This window comes from Oculina patagonica, chromosome 4, assembly GCF_052425735.1.
Source record: "Oculina patagonica isolate OP01 chromosome 4, crgOcupat, whole genome shotgun sequence".
NCBI lineage: Eukaryota > Metazoa > Cnidaria > Anthozoa > Scleractinia > Oculinidae > Oculina > Oculina patagonica.
In genome coordinates, this window is record NC_135761.1 from 24,932,654 (window position 1) to 24,956,075 (window position 23,422).

The window sequence follows — 23,422 nt, forward strand, 5'->3', positions numbered from 1 at the left end:
TTACCATTATTCAAACTTATCACAAAATGGCCTGTATAGCAGGCGAATGTTTTTGACAAGTGAGTGCTGAATATTTCGATAGAGTATTTTAGCCGCCATGTTGGATTGGTAAGATCGAGGAAGCATGGTGCGAGTAAAAATGGAAAGATCGCCCAGCAAAACCGCCTACATTTGTTACAAAATGGCTCGTTTTTTAACTGGTAGCTGCTGGATTAGATTATATTCAGCAGCCTGCTGAAGCTTTACTAGACTTGTTTACTGAAAATATTTCAAAGAGTGCAAAAAGTACAAGATTTCTCTTGTGGCATCTAAGATAATTTAAATTCAAGTTTATAAAAACACTCGCAGAAGCAAGGAGAGATTTCAAAGTTCAGCATCAAGTAATTTTTTAGACCCCATATATTTTTTCCTTTAAAACTAAGAAGAGTTGTTCAAAACTCATAATGGACTGGAAACATGACCTTCATTCTTATTCGCGAGTTGTGAAGAATAACAGAAGGAATTGAAGGCGAGGGGCGAGCGAGTGACTGCGCGAACGAGTGACTTCGTTATTCTTCACAAACAGTTCGTCACCGATGCTCTATTTCGCGCCCCCTCCCAATCCTGCATTCCTCCCCTCCTTTAGGAAGGACAGTGTGAAAGCTAAACTCTGTTGTGGTCTATTCTTACTTTGCTGTCGTTATAGTAACTTTTTTTTATCTTTAATGATTCTTGCAGACAGTTATTATCTACTTCATCTTGTCCATTTTATTGATCGCTTCTTGTGGAAACCTGACACCGCGGGCTGTCGAACTGAAAAAGCGTGAAAATATTGTGTTAAGATTCTATGACGAAATTTTTCTAAAGTCAGTCAAGCTTAACATATTAGCCCTTCAGATAGGACTAGTAAGTATACAGCAGAATTTAATACACTGATACGTTTTTTTTAGGAAATCACAAGAGTTTTTCTTTGCTGTTTTTCAAGTGTTTTGTAGGAAATTTCTGTAAGGCTGAACACGCTTTGCGTAGCCTTCTTTTATGTGGCCTGAACGCCCTCACTATCATTGGTGACTGATTCCTTTTTTCCATTATCTCTATCGTGGTAATCTCCTTCCCACTAGGTACTTTGTAGTTTTTTCTTTTTGTAAAAAAATCCAAGAGGGTAACATATTTTGCCACTCCTCCCCTTCCCACTTTGCCACCTTATTTTAAGTAAAAAAGCTCTTTTTAAAAAAAAGTTCATCTAAAATTAGAAATTAACATTGTCCTCAAATTCGTCAAGCGCATGCTTCAGTACCCTCTCCTTTTGTTTGTCTTTGACAGGCCTGCGGATTTTTATGCTGTATAGTGTTCGTCGTGGATATGGTGTTGAGCTTCAAGTTGTATCTGACCCAGAGAGCGCAGGAGACATCCCTCCACCATGGACCTTACCAGAGACGAGCTGGAGATGTCAACACCAAATACTTGCGATCCCCGATGTTTTATGTGAAATTGGCAGAAATTGTAAGTCCTGTTGTTATTTGCATACATGTAAGTTTGTAAGACTAGAACTGTAGTCCTTATACTATTGCCAAAAGCTATACACGGCGAAGGTACAAAGCAATTCCTAACCAAAAAACGCAGAACTAAAAAAAAACTTAAGAGTGACTTTTACGAACGGCCGAGCAAGAATTTGATTTCCTGGCAGAAATTGGAAATCGATTTTTCTTCTTTTTTTGCTCATTATAACCTTTAAGGTAGATCAGAAACCTGATGTAGTTTGTTTCCCCTAGAGGTCTTCTAATTTTAAGAAAACAAAGAAAATCGATTTCGGTGGTCGAAGTCACAAATTTCCTAACTTTTAAACCCGAAATTAGCTATTATGAACACTCCTCGCGTTCACTTACAAAACCGCGCAGAGAAATTTGGTCACTTCCTATCTACATAAAAACTCTTTTTCTTTCGCTAGAATATAATTTCAGGGCTTTATCGCAACTCTTACAACTGACAAAAATGAACTGACGAGGAATGCTTTTTACGATAACAAAAATTTGAATGAAATAGTAATTTTCAACGGCAGTATTTAGCATGTGGTTTAACATTATTTTTTTTCAATTCTCGCTCAAACATGCATACAGATATTCTTATTAAACATACCTGAGAATTGGCTTGGGTTATTGAAAAGATTCTCACTTAGAGGGCATCAAACTTCGGCAAATTTTCACAGCTTGACCGTAAACTGTGTAAATACTTCTAATTGCCAAACGCCACGATAATGAATGTTTTAACCCCAAATGCTCGTCTTTCCTTCTTCTTGCCGAATGTTCCATTGCAAAATTCCCTTTTCAACGAAAGAGTGAGATAAAAAGGCCAACCTGGGTCAATTAAGGTCCCTTTTGATCGCAAAACCTCTCCGCCATTTTGCCACAAGATTAGATTTGTGACTTACGTGACATAATACACGTGACATGAAACACGATATTGTGACGTAAGTGAGTCTGCGCAGTAAGAGCTCTGGGGTCGAGAATGTCACGGAGTTAAAATAACGCAAAACAATTCTCCAGCACCGCCAACGCAGTTTGAGGAAACAAATTGATCGTTTTGGAGTTCTGTACACACTTTCGTCAAGAGAAAAGAACCACGATAAAGGAAAATTGCTAAGGATGAAGATGCAAAAGGAATTTCGCGCTTAACAGTTGCTTTGTTGCATTTTGGAGCCAAGAAATGTTTAGCTGTAAGTTAGGCTATTTTGATCGATATCACAACATTTTGTGGGACTACGATGCATTGGTAAATATGCTGCCTTCAACAACCCAAGCCAATTCTCAGGTATGTCTTAGAAAAACATTTACATGTGTGTTTAAACGACAATTGAGAAAATTTGGAGTTATACCACATATTAAATAATTCCGTTGAAAGCTGCCGTTTAATTCGACTTTCTAGTATCGTGAAAAGTATTTCCCACCTTTTTAATTATTTCAGTTCGAAGAGTTTTGCTTAAGCCCTGAAATTATATTTTAGCGAATGGAAAAGAGTTTCTCTGTTGATAGAAAGCATCCAAAGTTTTCAATGTGGCTTTGTTTGTGAACGCGGCGAGAGTTAACGATAGCGAATTTCGGGTTGAAAATTGTGTCACTTTGAGGCTCCGATCACGAAATTACAAGACTTCTGGGGGGAACAAAATACATCAGGTTTCTTATCTACCTAAAAGCTATTAATGAGCAAAAAATGAAGGAATTTGATTTTTCAATTTTCTGTCAGTGCAAGCGCAGTTTTTATTTAAAGTCCTTCTTAACATTTCGGGTGGTAATTTTTCCTTTTGGTTCCAAAGATGTGTGCTACTAAGTTCCTTTACAAAGCAAAAGGCATGCGACGGCATACTTTTTAGGTTTGGATTATGATGCCTTAAATTGCATTTCTCTGACTGTTATCCTTTATAGTGCTCGTTCTAAGACAATGTGTAGAGGCTGGTGCAATGATTACCCGGAGGTTGGGGGTGGGGGTGTTAGGAAACCAGAGGGGGGTATAGGGGAGTGTCACATCTAGAGAGAGGGTGTTTGGATGTAAAGTTACTTGATACATACATATGCGGGGCATAACTTTTAAATGGAAAAGTGGTCAAAAAGCTATTAGAATTAAAATTGCTAAACGAGTGAAAAGTTTCTCCTCTCAACCTCTCAAGAATGGTCTATGCAAGAGTTATGTTCCCAGTACAAAGTGGAATAGACTGCGCGTAGATCACCTACGTGTAACTAGAACACCTTAACTTCTTGAATGCAAAAGCGAAAAAAGAGAAATAAAAAGGAAAACTCTTCCATGATAGTACTCATGATCATCCCCTTCACGAACTGCTTCCACCCCACAGATCAAGGAGCCTTTGGAACCCTTACATTCTGCCACGTGTCAGAAATGAACGTCATTAACGCTGTTTTGTGAACTGATGCCTTTTCAATTTTATATAATTTTTGTAATAGTTTGTTATTAGTTTTTTATAGCAGTAAATAACATGAAATTGTAAGTTCAGACGTATGTTCCTGGGCATTTTCCTTTTTATTCATTCATTCAAAATTCTCATTCTTATTCTTTTATTTAACCTATTCAGACCGGGCTTTTTTTTGGTCTTTTCAGACCGCGGGGGGGGGGGGGGGCGGATTCCGCCCCCCCCCTCCGTAACTTCCAGAATATTTTTAAAAGCAATCACAATGAAACTTACAGGATATATAGTATGTCCCAAAATCTATCTTTTGGTATATGTCACGTGGGATGATGACGTCACATCACGTGAGCAATTACATCATAATGTCAAAACAGCCGCCATCTTGGATCCGCCCCCCCCATCTTGGATTTCGAAATTTTCAAAACGTCAGAAAACCGCCCAAAATTACTGAAAAATACTCAAAACCAATAAAAGTGTGCTTAAAACCCGTAAACAGGTGAAAATAATTGCTTTAAAGTTATTTTTCATTAATAGAAACACGAAAATTCCAAATTTGGGAAAACATGGCCTGTCAAAATGCGTTAGCCATGGTGACGTCAAGTTCCTGACACAACAACCTACCCTACCAAATTATTCAGCCACGATAAATTTTAGATAAAGTCGCAAAGTTTGGCAGCGTTTGGTTGAATATTAAAAAATTTCATAAGCGTTCAAAGTCGGCGCGGAAAACGACACAACTTCAGAATTAGAGTCAAGTGATTCCGATGGAGAGATCGCATACGTTGAAGAGTCAGTTGAAGTAATGTTTGTGCCTTAGGTATACCTGATCTAATGGGGGGAAGGGGAGTGGGGTAGGGGGTTGACCTTAAAGGAGCTGCGTCACGGAAACCCATCTTGAAAAAAAAAAAAACTGGCAAGTTTTTCAAGTTTGTCGCTCGTAATCAGTCTTAATCTTCGTCAGTCGAAACCATCCTTGGTTAATTTAGCGTTTTGGCTACTCCTTTGAGGTTTTCTTTAATTTGGAAGTTATCAGTAAGATGAATTAAAATATCGCGACATTGCTCTTTCAATATTATCAGTGGGTGATCATGAGGGGGAGTTGAAATTAAATTTTTGCTTAGTGAGAGAAGAAGGGGATATGTCTTAAATTTGGTCGTATTTTACCCATTTCCCGACCCCCCTCCCCATTCCAGGTAATTATTGCACAATCGCTTAATCAATTTTTGGTCTACATTTGGAACATATACCAGTTGGAGTGATGGCTCACTTTTTACATGGGGGCATCAAGGATTTTTCTTAGGACGTGATGTACCACTAAAGAGTGGCGTAACTGACTTTTTTTGGCAGAATACCAGTTGTATCATAGCGAGGGGAGGGCACCCTGCACCCTCTCCCTAGATCCGCACCTGCTATAAATTGCCAATTCTTCATAGGAGTTAAAATTTAAAATATCCCTTATACTGTACGCATTGTTGCAAACAGTGACTGAACATCATATTATTTCTTTGTTGCTTTCCAGGCCTTTCTGTTTGCGGCATGGGTGTGCATACTAAAGTATTTTTACTTTCCGGTCCTTTTCGACGACGGGTACTTTAATTTTGGGGCCGTTACAGATTCAAAAACAATTCTCTTCAGAGGAATCGTAATCTTTTCCTGGGCGATGGTCATTCTTTTGGCTTTGACATCCGTGTTTAGTTTTGACAAGCTCTTTAGACGATCTTCTAGCTGGTCTCTGATGGTAGGTAGCAGACCACCTTGACACCATAGAAATTAAACTAACACGGACTCATTGTGCAAGCATATCTCACATACCTTAAAGGCTGTATTACGCCCCCGGTGGGCTTACGGCTTTTAGAGATGTGGGGCTTGTTTCAAATTATACATCAGTTAGAGAGAATATGAAAAACAAATCATAGAAAAGGAAAGTCCCAATTGTTTTAGTGTCGTTTGGTAACATATTTTCATAAAAAAGCAAAAATAAGAAATGTGGTGGCTGAATACCTTTGAAATCGAAACGTTACCTAGTTATCTAGTCATCACTTACCATCTAGAGAGAGGCTGGTAAAACAGAAGTAGCTTGTTTTTGCTTTTTTTAGCCTAATTTTCTTAATCCACTTGTTCTTATATCGGGGTGTTTACTGTTTGAGAATGTATTTGAATGTAAACTCAGTAATTTTGGTTATTCTGTTGTCCTTTCGATTTTTCATTTCGGGTATCCTTAAGAGAGACGAGCTGTGGCGGAGGCTTAATATGGAACTCTGCATACTCTTTTTGTATCTTTTGTGTCTGCAGACACTGATTATCTACTTCATCTTGCTCATTTTGTTGAGCGCTTGTTGCGGAAACCTGACACCATGGGCTGTTTATTGGGGAGAATCCTACAAACGTTCTGATGAGACAGTCCAGCCTTTCACATTAGCCCGTCTGCTTGGGCTGGTACGTATATTGATTGCCTGATCTGTTGTACTTGGATTAAAGATTAAGTTGATAGTTGCTGCAACTAAGAAGAGGTCACTGGATATCCACAGTACATGCTTTTTATTAAATTTTAAATCGAATTTACACTTAGGCAGCTTAGGTTAGAATTTTATTGCAATTAATAATTATACTTTAATTCACAAACTGAATTGTGATTAGTTAGACTACGAGCAGTCCCCATTTTTTCGCAGAGAGTCCGTCGAGCTGGAAGCGAATCTCGCCTCGCCCCCACCTCCTCCCCCCGCGCGTGATTTTTTTTGCTTCAAGCTCGACGGACTCTTCGAAAAAAAAAATTCGCTTCAAGCTCGACGGACTCTGCGAAAAAATAGGGACTGCTCGTAGTCTAGTGATTAGTTTAAATTTTAATATCATGCATTGTTTGCTTCTTAGCCTTGGTTTCATTTTTCCTGTAATATAGGTATTTTCATAAGAGCCACTTAGTGGAAATACTACAAATAAACTGTTATCATTATCATTATCATTGGTATTAATTAAGTAACGATTCTAGCTTAAAGCTTTTAACAAAAAATATTTAAGAAAGACTACGATGTTATTTAAGAGCCATTTAATTGCGTGTTTAATTGCACTCCTCCTAGTCCTGTTACCATGGCCAACATCTCTCCTTTTGTTTTATTTTAAAGGCCTTTGGATTTTCATCCTGTTTATTGTTCTTCGTGGATATGGTGTTGAACTACAAGTTGTATCAGACCCAGCGAGCACAGGAAGCATCTTCCGACCAAGGACCTCCCCAGAAACGAGCCGAAAATGTGAACACCAATTACTTGCAATCCTCAGTGTTTGATGTGAAATTGACAGAAATTGTAAGTCCTAGAAATCTCACAATTAGGAATTAATTTCGTTTTTATATGATTTTGTAGTTTCTAAATTCTTAATTCCATTTTTGTACAACCTTATATTATAGAAAAAAGTCGACGTTTCGGCATCATCTTGATGCCATTATCAAGACTGAGATAAAATTAAATATGCAATGTCAATTAAAGAGCTTAAGAGTTTCTTAATTTTCATAAAGCAAAAAATTCTTAGGTGAAAACTTTTACACGCACGGAGTCCGTTTGCACTTTTAGTATTAGTTTAAGTTTGCGAATAAAAAGCATCTCTTTGATTAGGCAATCCATTTTGTTCTTACACTTTGCAAGCACGTGGAATTGATTTAATAGAGACGCAGGCATTGGAACATTGTGATCGTCCACGTAGTGCTTGTAAATGGACGACGATTTCTGTTTATGTCCGTCAACACGTTGGTGCAAGTGGCCCCGAGTGTAACCAACATAGCCTGCATCGCACAGGCCACATTGAAATTTATAAACTAAACATTGTTGGTTAACAATGCCTGGCTTGATTTCTTGCACTTTGAGGCCTTCATGTAGTTTCCGGCTGACAAAAAGTGGTTGGATTACGGTCTTGGTCTTTAAGCTTAGGTTGTTAAGACGCTATTTAACAATATTCGCTGAGTCTTTGTCTTTAAAGGAGAGAACGACTCGAACCGTGCTCGTTTTCTCGTGTTGCAAGGGGGTGTACTGCTGGTCAGATACTTTGGAATCAACGAAGCGCTTCACAACTGAGTTGAATAAGTGCTGCGGGTATTTACGTTTTGAGAACACATCCTTCAACCGATCACATTCCTGTGAAAAATAGGACCAATCAGACGCAGCCGGTAAACTCGATCGAGCATAGTGGTGATTAGGCAGCGCTTGTATCGACTATCAACATGGCTTTGGTAATGAAGAAGGAGCCCCGTGTTTGTCGGCTTAACGTAAACTCTGGTCTCGATTCTTGGCGCCATCTTATATTAATTAATTAATTTTAGTGATCTGACTTATTTCTTGCCATATATATTAATATATATATATAAATTTCAATTTGCAGGTTCTCCTGTTTGTGGCATGGGTGTGCATCGTAAATTACTTTGATTTTGCCTTGGACATAGCTCTCAGGGCAGACGAAATCCACGAGGATTTAAAAGCAGATTTCTTTAAAGGAGTCACAGTCCTTTGCTGGGTGATGGCCAATATTTTGGCTTTGTCATTCGCATTACGTTTGGACAAACTTTACAGTCTCCCTTCCCGCTGCACTCTGACGGTAAATCACAGCACAGTTTGATTAATAACTGAAAAAAGGCTGAACTTTGAATTGACAACCCACATCTCAAATAGTAACGCTTCCTTAGCCAAAAACACGAGGAGGCAGTGGTTTAGGGCGCTGGTGTTGTAATCTGGAGGTACCAGGTTCAATCCTTCCACCCTGCCACTGGCTGGATTTGTTCTCAGGCGTCCTGAGATCAAATTCTCGATCACGCTTTGTATATAGCCAACTGGTCTTCCTCCTGCCAGTTGGGACATATTTGTTTACTCAATTTTAGTGGTTTACTCAATGTTAGCACCACAAACTATGTATCAGCATAAAGCTTAAAAAAGTCTCCTTCCGATAAAAAATAGTTCCTTTTAATTTATAAGGGAATGGCTCGCATAGAAAACCTAATGCTGTTTTGGGTGAATCGTCGTCGTCATCTTCATCATCAACATAATCGAATTAGTCTAGTCTAGACCGTAAACTCTCCCTTCCCCGCCTCATATATAGGTGTTGAACCCAGGCGGAAGAAGAGAGAGTTCAGGATGCTCATGCTCAAAACGAACCAGTCAAAAATGACAGAGGAACGCACGAGCTAGGGTTGAAATTTCTCGCTAGAAATGAATAAGTTATATGCAAATAGCTGCCAAGACAAAGACTAAACGTTAAAGTTTAAAATCAAAGTTTTGACGATTTGATTCGTTTTGTCACGTTTGTCACCGAAGTGTCCCTTTTTTGTATGCTCCCCTGTCTAATAAAAACAATAATAAATAATAATAATAATAATGATAATAATAATAATAATAAATGGGCATTTACACATTTGTCCTCCACTATAATCCGCGCTATCAAGCGGAGAGCATCCCGTTCAACCTCGCTGCGATGTTTGAAGCCTCCGTGATCGGGGATAGGAGAAACGTGCCCTAGGTTAGTAGAGTGATGGCGGCGAATCTACTCGATTGCGAACTAGTACTACGCGCACCCAGGGATAACGCCTGCACTACAGGCTACCGGGATCAAGATTCACATGTCTGTCATGTTCTAATTTATGTCTTTATATATATAAATATATATATATTGAAATGTTTGCAGACGTTGATTATCCACTTCATCCTGTTCATTTTGTTGATCACTTGTTGCGGTTTCCTAACACCACGGGCTATCGACTTGGGAAAGCAATACAAAAGTCTGTCAGTAAAAGATTACAACAGTTGGCCGGCTATAGCTCTTCTGACTGGCTTAGTAAGTATATATCGCATCTGTAAATACACTGAACCAAGTTGTAACTTTTAAACAGTGGTCAAGAAACCACGAGAGCAGAGACGACGAAAACGACTTGCTAGCCATGCCAGGCAATCGCCACCACGAATGCCGTGACTATCAGTAAACATGACATGACATGACATGGCATGACGTGGCGTGACGTGACGTGACGTGACGTGACGGTGACATGACATGACTTGACATGACATGACATGACATGACATGAAATGACGTGACGTGACATGACATGACATGAACGAACGGAACAGAACAAAGCAGAGCAGAGCAGAACATAACAGAACAGAACAAAACCTTTTAATTGGAGAATATAAGCTAGGCCATCAACACCTTGTTTAGCCTATTAATGGAAGCTAAATCCCATCGTTACTTTGCCCTCGTTCTGGAAACTGGTCCATTCTCAGTTCGTGCTTGCCTCCCCCCCCCCCCCCCGACCCCCCATTTAATTATTTCACTTCTCCCCCTCATTTTTGAACACCTTAGTTGTTTCAATATTGCCTTTGTCTTCGAGACATCTCCACAACTCCACGAGGAATGACATCAATGATTGACTACACAGTTATCTTTAGGGGAAGCCACGAGCCATGTGGTCCACACTGCCGGAGCTTATCCCGGTTCCCGTAGCATTAAGCGGCTAGGAATATTTCTACTCCCCCTTGAATGGGATGCTAGTCCATCGCAGGGTCCCCCCCCCCCCCAGCATTATGTCGCCGGTACCCATTTATACACCGGGATGGAGAGAGGCACTATGAGAGTAAAGTGTCATGCCCAAGAAAACAGCAATGACCCCGGCCGGGGCTCAAACTTGGACCGCTCGATCCGGAGTCCGGCGCACTAACCATTAGGCCACCGCGCCTCCCATACAGTTATCTTTAACGCTGTAAAATTCCATTTTCTAGTACTAACCTACCAGTTTTGTTCATAAGCACAAATTAATTTTGTACTGGGTCTCTTTGTAGTCCGACAGATAAATGACTTGATTAAAGAAACATAGGTTGTTGACCTCTCAGCCATCAATGTCTCTATTCTCAAGGGCTTTAAGTTAAGCTATGTTTAACTTTTTGCTGTCACTTTGAAATAGAAATTAAATGATGACTGGATACATTTACTATTAAGGCTCAGTTACACATAGTTCATGTTATTTGTTTTGACAGGGCTTTGGTTACATCTCCTGGTTGATTTTCGTATTGGATATTTGCCTCCTTTGCATGTTGTACCAGAAACAAAGAGCGGAGGAAGTCCGTCACCCACAGCAAGCTGACCAGGCACCTGATACACAACTGCGACAACCCGCACCTGACCAGGCACCTGATACACAACTGCGACAACCCGCACCTGACCAGGCACCTTATACACAACTGCAACAACCCGCACCTGACCAGGCACCTTATACACATATGCGACAACCCGCAGTGGTTCATTACGTTGATAGCTTTGTTTAACATTTTTGCAAACCGCAGCATACTGTTAGAATAGAAAAGAACAGAACAAAGGGAAATAGAATAAAATAGAATAGAATAGAATAGAATACACCACTACAATAAAGGGGTAAAGATAAACTATACAATACAATTTTAAATTCTAAGGCTTACAGATAAAATAGGAGATAAATTTTCTCCGAAATACTATGGTCGTATATCATTATATATCTGTGTTGTCCAAGTGAATACTAGACATTTGAAGACGCACCAAAACTGATTTGCATATCAAAACAATATATTTTAAAAGAGATGTGTGCGCGTTAGTCGCAGAGCCTGTAGTACAGTTTAGTTGAGCTCCGGAGCCCTGGAGCCCCTCAACTCCTTGGAGACTCCGTCTTAAAAACGCCATTATAAACCAATTAGATTGTTTAACTCAACTGTAGTCTCATTGTCAAATCAGACAGAAATTTACAAATGCAGCGCTACTTTTTTTGCAGCTTTAAGAGTGGCATTGTGTGTTTTTTGTCTGTTATTTACAGCTGAAACAGATTTATTTGGTCTTTCATATGTCAGCAACTTGAGCACTTACCGTAAGAATAACTCTTTGTGAGAAAAGGAATTTTTTAGATATGTACTTAAACGTTTCAGTTAATCAGCAATGAAAGACATTTGTGTGGCAGCTAGCTGGTAGAGAAAGAGATGGGTAATATAATAGAAGTCTTTGGCCAAGAAAAATTAAAACACCTCCTAACCAGTAACTTATAATTAAGACAAAAGAAAAACGTTGTAAAATAAAATTATTTTTTACGTTTAGACAGGACTTCCTTGAGGTGTTAAAACGTATTTTTAAATCGAAGTTTCGGACAGTTTTACTGTCCTTCTTCAGGGAGTGCCAAGATGACCCACTGTCGTTGTTCTGGGTGGGCCCGCGGTCGACAATCGCTGGAACATTTGACCCATTTACAGACTTTATAAAATTTCTGTAAATCTCTAATTTATAGACTTAATAGTTTTGCCTGTTAAAGACAAAATGTTTGTAAATTAATTTTACAGACATTTTATATGGTTTTTCTGTCTTGTGTTTGAAAGAAAGTTAGTAAAATGTTAGTAAATTCTAGCAACAGGGATTAGACGAAAAGACTAAAAATTTACAGACTTCAAAAAATATCACACAAATGTTTGTAAATATAAATTTACAAAGATTTTACTGTGCTTAGTACTATCACATAAAATGTCTGTAAATGATAAATTCTTAAGATAAGTAACAAAATCTCTGTACATTTACCAAATGAATTGGTTCAAAAAAACATCATAAAATCTCTGTAAAATTTTCACATCCTCATGTCCCCAAACCAGTACTGAATACAGAGCGAAAAAGAGAGAGAGGGTGATAAAGAGGGAAAAAATCACTAAGACCCGACAACTGCAGTTGACTAAATAATTGGACGTGCGTTTAGTGCCCGTCCTTGAAGCTATAGATTGTTATTGTAAGAACTAAGAAAGTAGTGCTGATTTTTTTGTGAGTGGGGTGTCCGAAAAACAAAAGATTGGTTTTAAGAGTTATCCAGTCTGGTAGTGTAACTTTTACAATGCACGTGTTCCTCGGTAAGCTTTAAACTGAGCCGGTTAATGAACATGCACTCTGTCGTTTGAAACACGTACCGGAATCACGTAAGAAATTTTATGAACTACACATGAACTCTATAAAATGATACAAATGGGCTTCATATAAAGTCCATAAAATGTCCATAAATTGACACAAGCGGGGCTTCATAAAATGTCCATAAATTTGCACAAGCTGGGCTTTACAAAATGTCCATAAAATGTCCATAAAATGGCACAAGCAGGGCTTTATAAAATGTCCATGGTAATCTTCCACAATTCTGCATATGTACAAAAAATAATCCAAATTACCATGGAACCTTACGTTGTCATTACCTAGTTATTATTTTCCTTTCCGGTCCCAGCAAAACCCCAATCAATTTGTATGGGAATGAAACAATTTTCTTTAACGATATAGAAATTCGAACGTTTTATGAATAAAATTGACTTACACTGTTGCTGTGTCGTATTATTTCTTGTTTGCCAGCTCCTCGAGCCAATTTGAAGCGATTTGGACGAGTTATTGCTTTGCAAAATTTTGAACACGTGTACTATATTAAATATTCCCAAGGCTGTAAACTATTTTCGACAGCATCTCACTCGAAGTGAAATATCTTCCGTGAAATGGGTCAAATCGCTACAGAATTTCCAGCACCGTTATCTCCGGTAATTTCTATTTCCTTTCGTTGTCCATTTGGTTCCGAGTGCTCTAGTGAAGCGTAGAAAATTCTTCCAAAGTGCGATTTTTGCTTTTCTTGTTATGCGCGGCCCATCAAACCACACACAAAATGGCTTCAGGGCGACAAAATCGACCTCAGAGGTGGAGGACATGGCGATATTATTACTAACCCTTAAATACGCTTTGGTACCCGGAGAGGTCGATTTTCTACAGGAAATAGAAAACCACCGGCACGTGATTTTTAAACGCCAGCTTTTATTTCCGGTAGAAAAACCAACCTCTCCGGGTCCCTGAGTTTTAGAGTACTGTCGGTGGCTTTTATCGTTAGCTTGGGCTGCATGTGGTTAAACTGAACATGCCTTTTGTGGTCAGCTTTGGAGTCCCCCATCTTTATTTTCTTTAGAAATAAACCCCATTGAGGCGACCACTCCAAGTGCCTGATAAAGTAAATTTTCAATAGCAAATAAAATGCGTTGATTACATGATCAGATTCTGAGCAAGTGACAACATAAAGCAAGAAAGCGACGACACGCATGACTATGTGCAGGACGTCAACGACAAAAGCGTCAGGATCTTTGACCGCAAAACCGCACGGCTATTCAAAACAACTTACCGGAAGACGAGGCGACACGTGAGTTACTGCATGACTCGTGCTTCAAAAAGCAAGGATTCAAACTTCAAAGCGAGGTTACCCACTGAAAAATTTGCATATACGTCGAAAACAGGAAAACGCACATGAAAGTCGGACGCAACTCGATGGACGGAATAATAGTTCTACAGCAAGCGTTTTAGCTTACAATATTTTTCGCTGAACGGTACTCAGAAAGACTTCACATGCACAAAAGAAAATAAGGGTTTCAACTTACAATATTTGTCGTTGAACTGTACTTATAAAGACTTCACAAAAGAAAATACGGTAAGCATATTGCATCAACAATACTTATTACAAAAAGGTAGAGTACCTCTAGTGCTTGGGTTACCCTAGCACGGGGTTACCCTAGCACTTGCACATTCAGAGTGTTTACAAAGTCGAAGAGGCTTACAATAAGAAATCCCAAGCTGAGCGCTTGGGCTACCCCAGCGAAAGTCAGGGTGTTTTAAAACGGTTTGCTAGTTACAACTAGCGTACCTGGAATAACAAGAACTTAATTTTGGCTCCAAGAAACAAAATATATGACCAAAACACCGATAAAACGACAAATTGTGCAGGTCAAAGGAACATCAAATTTATTCAGCTTAAATTTTGCGTGGAGAAGAAAACATTTCCGATATATACTGAGGGGTTTTTATCGAGGAATTTTTTCTACGATGCCTGTTGCCACTATCTCTCATTATAAAATATTCGGCGAATGCCAGTCATTTGTTGGGTATTATTTTGCCGTTAAATACTATCTGGGGTTTCAGGGAACTTAGAAATACCGGCCATTTTTGCTCTAACAGCCAAACTACGTAAATTAAGCAAAAATCGAGTTTGACACTAAACGTACGTGTTGTCCGTTAAGTGTTTTGTTTATCAAGTCACCAACAATAGCGTGAGAATTAAAAACATTTACATTTAACGAAATTGATTCTTGGATGCATCGGTTCTTACACAGCGTATATTTTGAAAGAATTTAAATCGATCTTTGTTGAACAGTTTTTCCTTCAAAACAAGCCGCATTTTGTAACTTTTATCTTTAGTAAATTATTTTACTAACCTCTTCAAAGTCGCTAGCAAAACATACTCGAGTCGGCTATGGATGAATGGACGGATCGCAGTGTATAAATGTAAATGCGTGCTAGAAAAGGTTCGTGGCGTGTTTCACGTACTTCCGGCTTGATCACGTTTCAATACGGGAGGACTAGCTATTTCGTGCAAAGTTGTCGGAAAAGCGTGAACGTGGCTTATGAAGCAACACCTGCAGGTCTAAGAATGGGTTGCAAAAAGAAAGATAATATGAATGAGCCGCACACGTAACGCACACGCTTCACTTAGCATCTCATTATTGGATCACGTACTCAGACAACCCACACAGCTTTCTTATTGTGATATCAGGCGGTGTGCGCACTGGGATCGCTATGCATCATGGTCGAAATTAAAATTCTGGTCATTTGTGTCAAGTCGTGGATAAGTGCACATCTCGTGGCAGGCGACGAAGGCAAGCTGTACTCGTTAAATACACTGCGAAAATCAGCGAATTTGCTATGTTTTCTTTAAAAGAACGTTAATGAACAAACAAGTTCGAGTTTGGTTGCGAAAACAGTCTTCGCTTCTTGATACATACCGTTTGTTTATACGTACATTCGCATGTTGGTCCATGTGAGCGAAGGATAAATTATCTGCCCTGCCGGTGCATCGATAGCGGTCGATAGCCTACCATCTACTGCAAGACGACTCAATACCTGGGCCCAATATCACTTTGTTCGATCATTCACGATCAGTCAGCACTTTTTTGACTCTCCTTAAAGTCAGTGATCCCAAAAAAATCGTGAGCAAACTCAAGGTAAGATGGCCTGTTCGAATGTTTTGACTTCTCTGTCCGTTCAGTCACTTCAGTGCCACCTTGAGTAGTGAAATCGATTTGATCGTTTCGAGCTTTAACTGTAGAAATATTGCGTTAAAAAGGCTTGATTTAATACCTGCCTTGTGTTGTATAAGCTACCGAGTCTGCATGATAAGAATTGTACTGATGTATTCTTGTGTTTATGTTTATACAAACTGATCAAAAGTTGGTACAAAATGTTATAAACAAGATCCTTTATAAGTGGGCGCTGGTTAAGTTTTCCTACCTAGGGGGTGGGCGCTTATTTAAGGTTGGGCGCTTAATCGAATAAATACGGTATACAGCCTGATGGAGTCACCAGGAGAGTTTGGGAGAATTTCATAGTTTATGTTCAGTTAGTTCTCTCGTTGTTATATTAGGCTATCAAAACATGTCCCAAAAAGCCTACAAGCTTTTCCAGGCTTTTTGCTGCTTGTTGCAGTTCTTTTTTGTTATTTACGGTTGAGGTTTGACTTCCTCCTGCATATACATTTTTTAAAAATTATTGAGCAACATTTCCCATGGGCTTGTTCTTTTTAAACTAGAACACTTCAGTAATACTTGTAACAGGTGGTTTAGAAAGTGTTAAATCAAATAAAAGAAAAACTGAATTTTACTGTATGTTTATTTGTCATTGCCAGTTTTTTGGTACAATTCTTATGAAAAGTAGTTTAACTGTTTTGTTATAGCCATGAAACAGCAAATGGCATTTGTGCTTACCGTATTTATTCGATTAAGCGCCCTGGGCGCTTATTAAATTTTTGGACCTTGAGGGTGGGCGCTTATTCGGCGAGGCTGGGCGCTTATTAAATTTTCGCCATTTCTCACAGTAGTTAGTTTATTTTACAACATGTACAAAACAATGAATAATGAAGATGCACCAAAGCAAAATTTAAACTGTTCATTGAAAGTGTCTGTAAATACTAAGAAAAGTCGGTCTTCAGGGAAGTCTCTTAGTAGTACTTAGTCAATTTCAATCTTAATTTCAATCATAATCAAAGTACTCCTCTTGTGCACTTCAGAATTTTTTGAAGGGGGGTGGAGGGGTGGGCGCTTATTCGAGGCTGGGCGCTGGTTAAGTTTTCCTACCTAGGGGGTGGGCGCTTATTTAAGGTTGGGCGCTTAATCGAATAAATACGGTATACAGCCTGATGGAGTCACCAGGAGAGTTTGGGAGAATTTCATAGTTTATGTTCAGTTAGTTCTCTCGTTGTTATATTAGGCTATCAAAACATGTCCCAAAAAGCCTACAAGTCATTCCCATGTTTACATACCTCCTGAAACAGGTTCGCACATAAATGAGCATGCAATTGCTTGCTCGAATTGTAAAACAGTGAATAGCATACTCATGAACCTTTCAGCTTTAGATCAGCCTACATTAGCAGGTGTTATAAATAGCAACAAGATCAGAAATTATGATGCAAGTCTTCTTTCATGCCTTTTAACTCCTTCCCTCTCCCATTTATTGAATTATAAAATGGTGTCAGCACCTGGATCTTGGAATGTAGTGATCTAAGGCAATTTTTTGCAAGTCATTTCTCTCATCTGAATGTATTCTCTCATCATTGACATATTAGCACTTATCTCAATGACTGCACTTGCTTTGATGCCAGTTATTTATGGCAATAGCTGTTTTCCCTGCCCTTGGTTCACCTGGTGACCATTTTAGCACTCAGTATACATTCTGCCTACCAAAATAAGCAAATCCCTGAGTATTTCTGTTGTCATCTAATGATCTTTATCATGCCGTCACCTTTAAAATTCACAAATTGGTGTATTTTTCTTTTTTAACAATTACCTGTCTTCAATGGGCACATTTTATACAAGTAAACAATGAACACAAGTCAAGCATACAGACTTTTATTCAATTTATTCAATCTTTATTTTTTATTTAGTTTGGGTTAGCCTGTTGATTTCTATCAGCCATGCACCGATGTAAAACATTTTAAGCACCGCTGGTAATCTAAACAATGTTGGAGGAAACGGTTCGTCGCTATCTCATGATTAAACGAGTCACACCATGCGATCACTTCTTGTATCTATCACCTCTTCGAAGCCATATTTGCCACCAAAACATGTCTGTATTAATTCGGAAATTCTACAACACAACGAGGGGAGCGTTTGGGAGCGTTTATACCCTGGCTTAGAACAAGCATTGTAGAAACAATTTCTACCAATTTCTTCGTTCAATGTGCAATGTACGAAAAATTATAGCTCAAGACAAGACGGATACAAATTACATGCTCATACGGGACGAATTTTCGTTGTCCGCGTTTTTGCTGAAAATAATATACATTTCTTATTTTGTTGTCAGAGATACAATCTTAGTGAGTATAAGTTTTTGTAACTGTAGAAAAGGAGCTCAGAAAAGAAATAATTCTATCGATAAACGAAGCTTGTAACTTACTAAATTTTCCCAGCTTCGCCGCCATCTTGAAAATTTTACATCCACAATGCATAGCGATCCCAGTGCCCACACCGCCTGTTGTGATATTAGCTTAAGCTTTAGCGTTTTCGTTGATATTAAAAGTTCTTACGTAAACCTTAATAAAGGGAATTCAGATGGTAAACAACGAAAAAAGAAGCATTTTCTTATACCCTCCTCCCGGGCAACCCCCTTCCCTCCTCACCCTGGGGGCCGCCACTTGACTTTTGAGAAAAAATTGGTAAATTCTCCGCTCTGTCGACAGTTTAGACGGTCAAATAACCCACCGGTGAAGGCTTCACAGACCGTCAAATTTCCCACACCCTTTTCCATTCGGATTTTAAAGACAAAAGGGAGTCAAAAAAAAAATATAAAACACCGATGTTTGATTTCGCGCCCTGTAATCTGAAATCGCGCTTTCTATCTGCGAAAGGTTTCTTACATAACACATTAAAAAACGCTCAACTGTCACAGAATCTACACCTGAATGTTTTTCGATAAAGGTAAAAAGATACCATAACAAATAAGACAGAGTTGGAATCGTGGAATGATGCGAGTAATGTAAACATTCGTAGTTAAAATGAATGGATTACGAAATCCTTTAGCTTGAGCTGACCACTGACAAATGTTTCTACGATGGTCAAATGCCCGACATGGCGTAAGTTTTGCTTAATATTCTCCGCTGTACGAAGCTAAACTCAAGTAAATTGACCGGGGAATATCAGGGGAGGGGTGCTGGAATTGACTGATACATTACTCAGATGTCCTTCCCTTTCTCGACTGAAGTATTTAATTTGCGTCATACAACTTTACTTCTTTTTTTATTCCAGATGGATAATGGCCGTCCAGTTCAACTTCCGGTTTCACCGGATATTCAGACCCAGGCTCCTCCTGGTCAACCAGTGCAACTTGGACAACGGGTTTATGATCAAAGCACACCTGGTCATCAAGAACAATCTCAGGCTAGGCGGGGATTTGACTTGGCTATTGACACCGATTTTCTCAAGTCTCCTCTGTACAACATTAAAATTGCAGAATTTGTAAGTACTACATTTCTCTGAGAACAAGTTTGTGTCTAATGTTGTGTTAGTTTTTGATGTTCGAGTAGAAATTGAAGCGATGTTGCTATTGAGTGTCGAACAAGAACAAAAATAAGGTTTGCCGATCTGGCTGATAATGGCAAGATATGTTTTTATTTCACACAATGTTCGCCCTGGAAGGACAAGATTTGAAACTCTCTGTGGAGATGTTGATAACTAGTTGCATTTTATTCTTGTGACGCTGGGCCCAGAATTAATGTTGCTGGAAGGCGTGTTGTATCTTATCACAAATGACATATCGGTTTGTCCAGTTCCGTCAGAGACTGTCGTAGCTTTACTACGTGAGAGCCATAAATCTGTGCCTTAAAGGTTATGTTTCCTGCACCAATAAGATCGGGCGTTTTGTCGCTTGAGCTCGACACAACGTAGATTTTACATCTCTTGTTCGAACGTGATGTTCTGATCTGGCACCACATGAGTGAAATGTAAGATTTATCACCCAACCGTAAGTCAGTTAACTGTTTTGTTTATGTAGCTTTATGACTCGTATTCTTTGCCGAAATTCCTAATGATCTTGAACCGTTAAATTTGAAAAAAAATATGTAGAATCTATCTCCAATTCCAAAAAAATTCCTGAGAAAATATCATAAGGTACAACTTCCTCTCATCCATAAAACGTTAACGCGGCCGTTTCCGCTTTTGTTAGAGTCCCTCACTATCCCCTGCGTTTCTTTTTCGGGCTTCAAGCCTTACACCTGTGGTATAAGTAAAACGGCGAGTCCGTCGTTGGCCACTTGTATGAAGTTAACATCAGTATTCCATTTCTAATGATATCGAAGGAATAAACACCCTGAGTTCAAATATGGGAACAGAAACTATTCCCTTTTACGTACAGTATACTTTGCAGTGTATTAGGGTTGTATGTTTAACTGATTTCTTGTTTTGCAGGTCGTTCTTATCTGTGCATGGGCAAGTACTGTGAAATACTTGAATGACTTTCATCAAAATTACCTTTATTACGAAATCGATGACAAAGAAGCCAGCTTCTTCAAATTCGTCACAATATTTTGCTGGGTGATGGTTATTCTTTGTCTGATAATTTACACGTTTAGCGTCCCTACGTTTAGCAAATGGAAACGGTCGTCCGAGTTCACTGTAATGGTAAGTGTCCATAATATATAGATTTAGGCAAGCCTAAAAGCGGATCTCCCCATTTTTAATTTTCACTGGAGCTACATTTCTAGTGAAAAGCGGCCAAGATAAGATGCGGTATAGGTCAAGACAAATTAAAAGCCACGGAACCGGAGCAGACGACAGAAAAACTAAGCGGGGAAACAACTCAGGACGATACTTAGAGACAGTATCTGCTCTAGCAATAGAAAATAGTTTCGCAGCAGTTAGTAGACTCCACAAATCTGTACATGATATAGGACCGAGCGAGAGAGCTAATCGGTGCAGTGCGATCCGGAGGTCGTAGTTCAGTCCCGAGTACCCCGTGCAAAAATGATTCAACCCGAAGCCGAAGCCCCGAGCTGCTCAGAAGAGAGCACGACGATTGTCTCAATGTCCATTTTTGCGCTTGTTCAGGCCTTTTTTTCATTGCTTCTTTTTCTTTTCAAACCTTTTTTCACTGGAGCTAAATTTTTTCTAGTGAAAGCGGCTTGTTTATGGCGGTTTGTTCAAGAATAGCTGACCAGTCAGCAGAGAAAAGGGGGTCAGCTAATTTGCGATGAGGTGTAGACTAAAAAAAAGTTGGTTGAGTTGAGGGGTGAGTCTGCGGATCGGAGGTCGTGAGTTAGAGGGTCAAGTTCTTTTTCTTTTTCTTTTTTTTTTTTTACTGTAGCAATAAAATTTCTCGAAGCTTCGAATGTTTGCGATGCGGCGAAGCACGAGAATGGCTCCAATTCATGCGGCGATACTTCTAGTTAGGATTTTTTTTTTTTTTCACTTAGGCGTTACGGCTGTCTTGCTTCACTTCTACCCATGGCTTGGACTCGACGCCGGTACGCGCCGGTGCGTTTAACTCATTAGTGTTCCTAAGGGGGCGGCGCCCGGCGGCGAGCTCCGCTAAAAAGATTTAGAACCGCATAACTGTTCGGTAAAAAAGTTAATTTGTAGACTAAATTAGCTATTATGTTCCATATTAACTATCTATCCATCCATCCATTCATCCATCCATCATCCATCCATCCATTTGTCCACGGATGCATCTATCTATCTCCATACAATAACCGAGCTACTGCGCGGCGCGCGTTGTGATTGGTTGACGCCTGTTATCTTTTAGAGTACAGAGGCACATATGACCTCACAGCGTGGTGTGACTCGCGAGCGTCATCCGAGTTCATAGTCCAAATCAGTGTTGTCGGCAAAATTTTTCAAAACTCGCGGGGCCACAACAGAACGAACAAGTTCAGCTTAATTATAAATCTACAGTGAGAAACAATCCGCCAAGTATCGATCACCTTTCGGAACATTTAACTGGGCTAAACAAGTTTAAAGTAGACAGTTAAAGATTCGAGAAATTATCGAAATCTGCAAGAGAGTTTGTTCGATGTTGAACAGTTGGACGACGCCACGCGAATTCAATGAATAGTGATTGAACGCTTCTCTTGGGACGCTAAGCTAGGTTAAAGTTTACAGATTTGAACAACTTTCCAAATGGAATAAAGGTTAGTTTTTTCGTCGACTCGTTGATTTAATTTTGTTAACAGTGTTTCGTGACAACGGAAAACTTTATCGTGAACTGAAAACAACTTTTCCTCATCGGTTGCTCCGGGCTTTGCTTACACTGAAAGTGTACTCACCTAACGGCTCGTGGACCACTTTTCTGTTCTGGCCACATTTTGACGTCGTCTGTGATCTATAACTGCACAGACGCACGGCAGAATGGAATCTTTGTTAAATGGAATTACATAAAGAGAAGAAATCTTCTCTTGGTAACGGAACCAACTTTTGAAAAGCAAAGTTGTTCTGGCCGTATCAAGCGCCCCCTGGAGGACTGACTTCATAATCTACATATAATTATCTATATAACTTCAATCGGTAGGGAAGAATAACACACGAAACGAGTACAAACGTAAGATGGTGTTTGTACTGTAGTATTAACTTTTATATATACAAAATCCCGATAACTCGAACCCTCGATCAGTAACTCGAACTCCCACTAACTCGAACCTTTCCTGATTTCCCTTCAGGTCATTTTCTTACTAATTTTACCCTCGATAACTCGAACTCCCGACATCTTGAACTTTTTTTGATTTCCCTTGAAGGTTCAAGTTATCGGGATTCAACTGTATTTTATTTTTCTTTATATTTACATTTTGTCCCATCCAGCGGGCTCGCCCAGATACAGCACGTCTTGCAATTTTAAAGATAGACAGTTATACTGCTCACTAAAATGAGATGAGTTTATTTCTCCGACGAACATGTTTTAAGTTAAGGTAGTTTCCGGTCTGTGCTGCGCCTACAATGTTTTTATGAGTCTTTACACGCCAGAACTATGTTCATTTGCCAAAATAATAAATTCTAGGAAAACTTAGTTACTTTTCCCTTTATTATTTACGCCAAAAAACTTTGAGTAGAAGAACCTCGACGTTATTCCAAACCGACGTTTCAGTTCATCATTTTTTTCTTAACGAAACGACTTGTTTGGCGGACTCTTACTTCATGTACGTTATTACCAATTGTGACGTATCAACGAAGTCGAAATTAAAAAGAATACGAAAACATACCAATTTACGAGAGTGTACAGCATGGACCGGGCATCACCCTAAAGTATGACTGCAGATTCTGAGTCAATTGTTAATATTTTTGTTAATTGCAGTCCTTGATATTTAACCTCATCATGTTTGCATTGCTGCTCGCCTGTACTGGAAAACTGGTGTATCGTACTGCTTTCTTGGGAAACTGGTTGCAGAAGTATATTAAAGCTAATCAGAATGACAGTTCTTTAGATGATATTATAAACCTAGTGAGGCCACTTGTCGTATCC

At 39.3% G+C, this 23,422-nt stretch overlaps 1 protein-coding gene and 1 long non-coding RNA gene across 6 annotated transcripts in view; one reads left to right on the forward strand and one right to left on the reverse strand.

Annotated features, from left to right (window-relative positions):
- Window positions 1-13,223, forward strand: part of LOC144649950 (uncharacterized) — a 29,149-nt gene extending 15,926 nt beyond the window's left edge. For 3 of the 5 annotated variants that reach the window (XM_078509543.1, XM_078509544.1, XM_078509542.1), the window contains exons 7-14: window positions 718-885; window positions 1,303-1,482; window positions 5,415-5,633; window positions 6,188-6,331; window positions 7,015-7,194; window positions 8,261-8,473; window positions 9,554-9,703; window positions 10,897-13,223. In XM_078509543.1, coding sequence (XP_078365669.1) covers window positions 718-885; window positions 1,303-1,482; window positions 5,415-5,633; window positions 6,188-6,331; window positions 7,015-7,194; window positions 8,261-8,473; window positions 9,554-9,703; window positions 10,897-11,184 — 1,542 coding nt within the window. In that variant the 3' untranslated portion in view covers window positions 11,185-13,223. Of the gene's footprint in view, window positions 1-717; window positions 886-1,302; window positions 1,483-5,414; window positions 5,634-6,187; window positions 6,332-7,014; window positions 7,195-8,260; window positions 9,704-10,896 lie in introns of those variants that run through there. The other 2 variants (XM_078509545.1, XM_078509546.1) reach the window with 2 other exon arrangements.
- Window positions 1-23,422, reverse strand: part of LOC144650012 (uncharacterized) — a 258,602-nt gene that overhangs the window by 137,938 nt on the left and 97,242 nt on the right. The gene's annotated exons all lie outside the window — the stretch shown is intronic.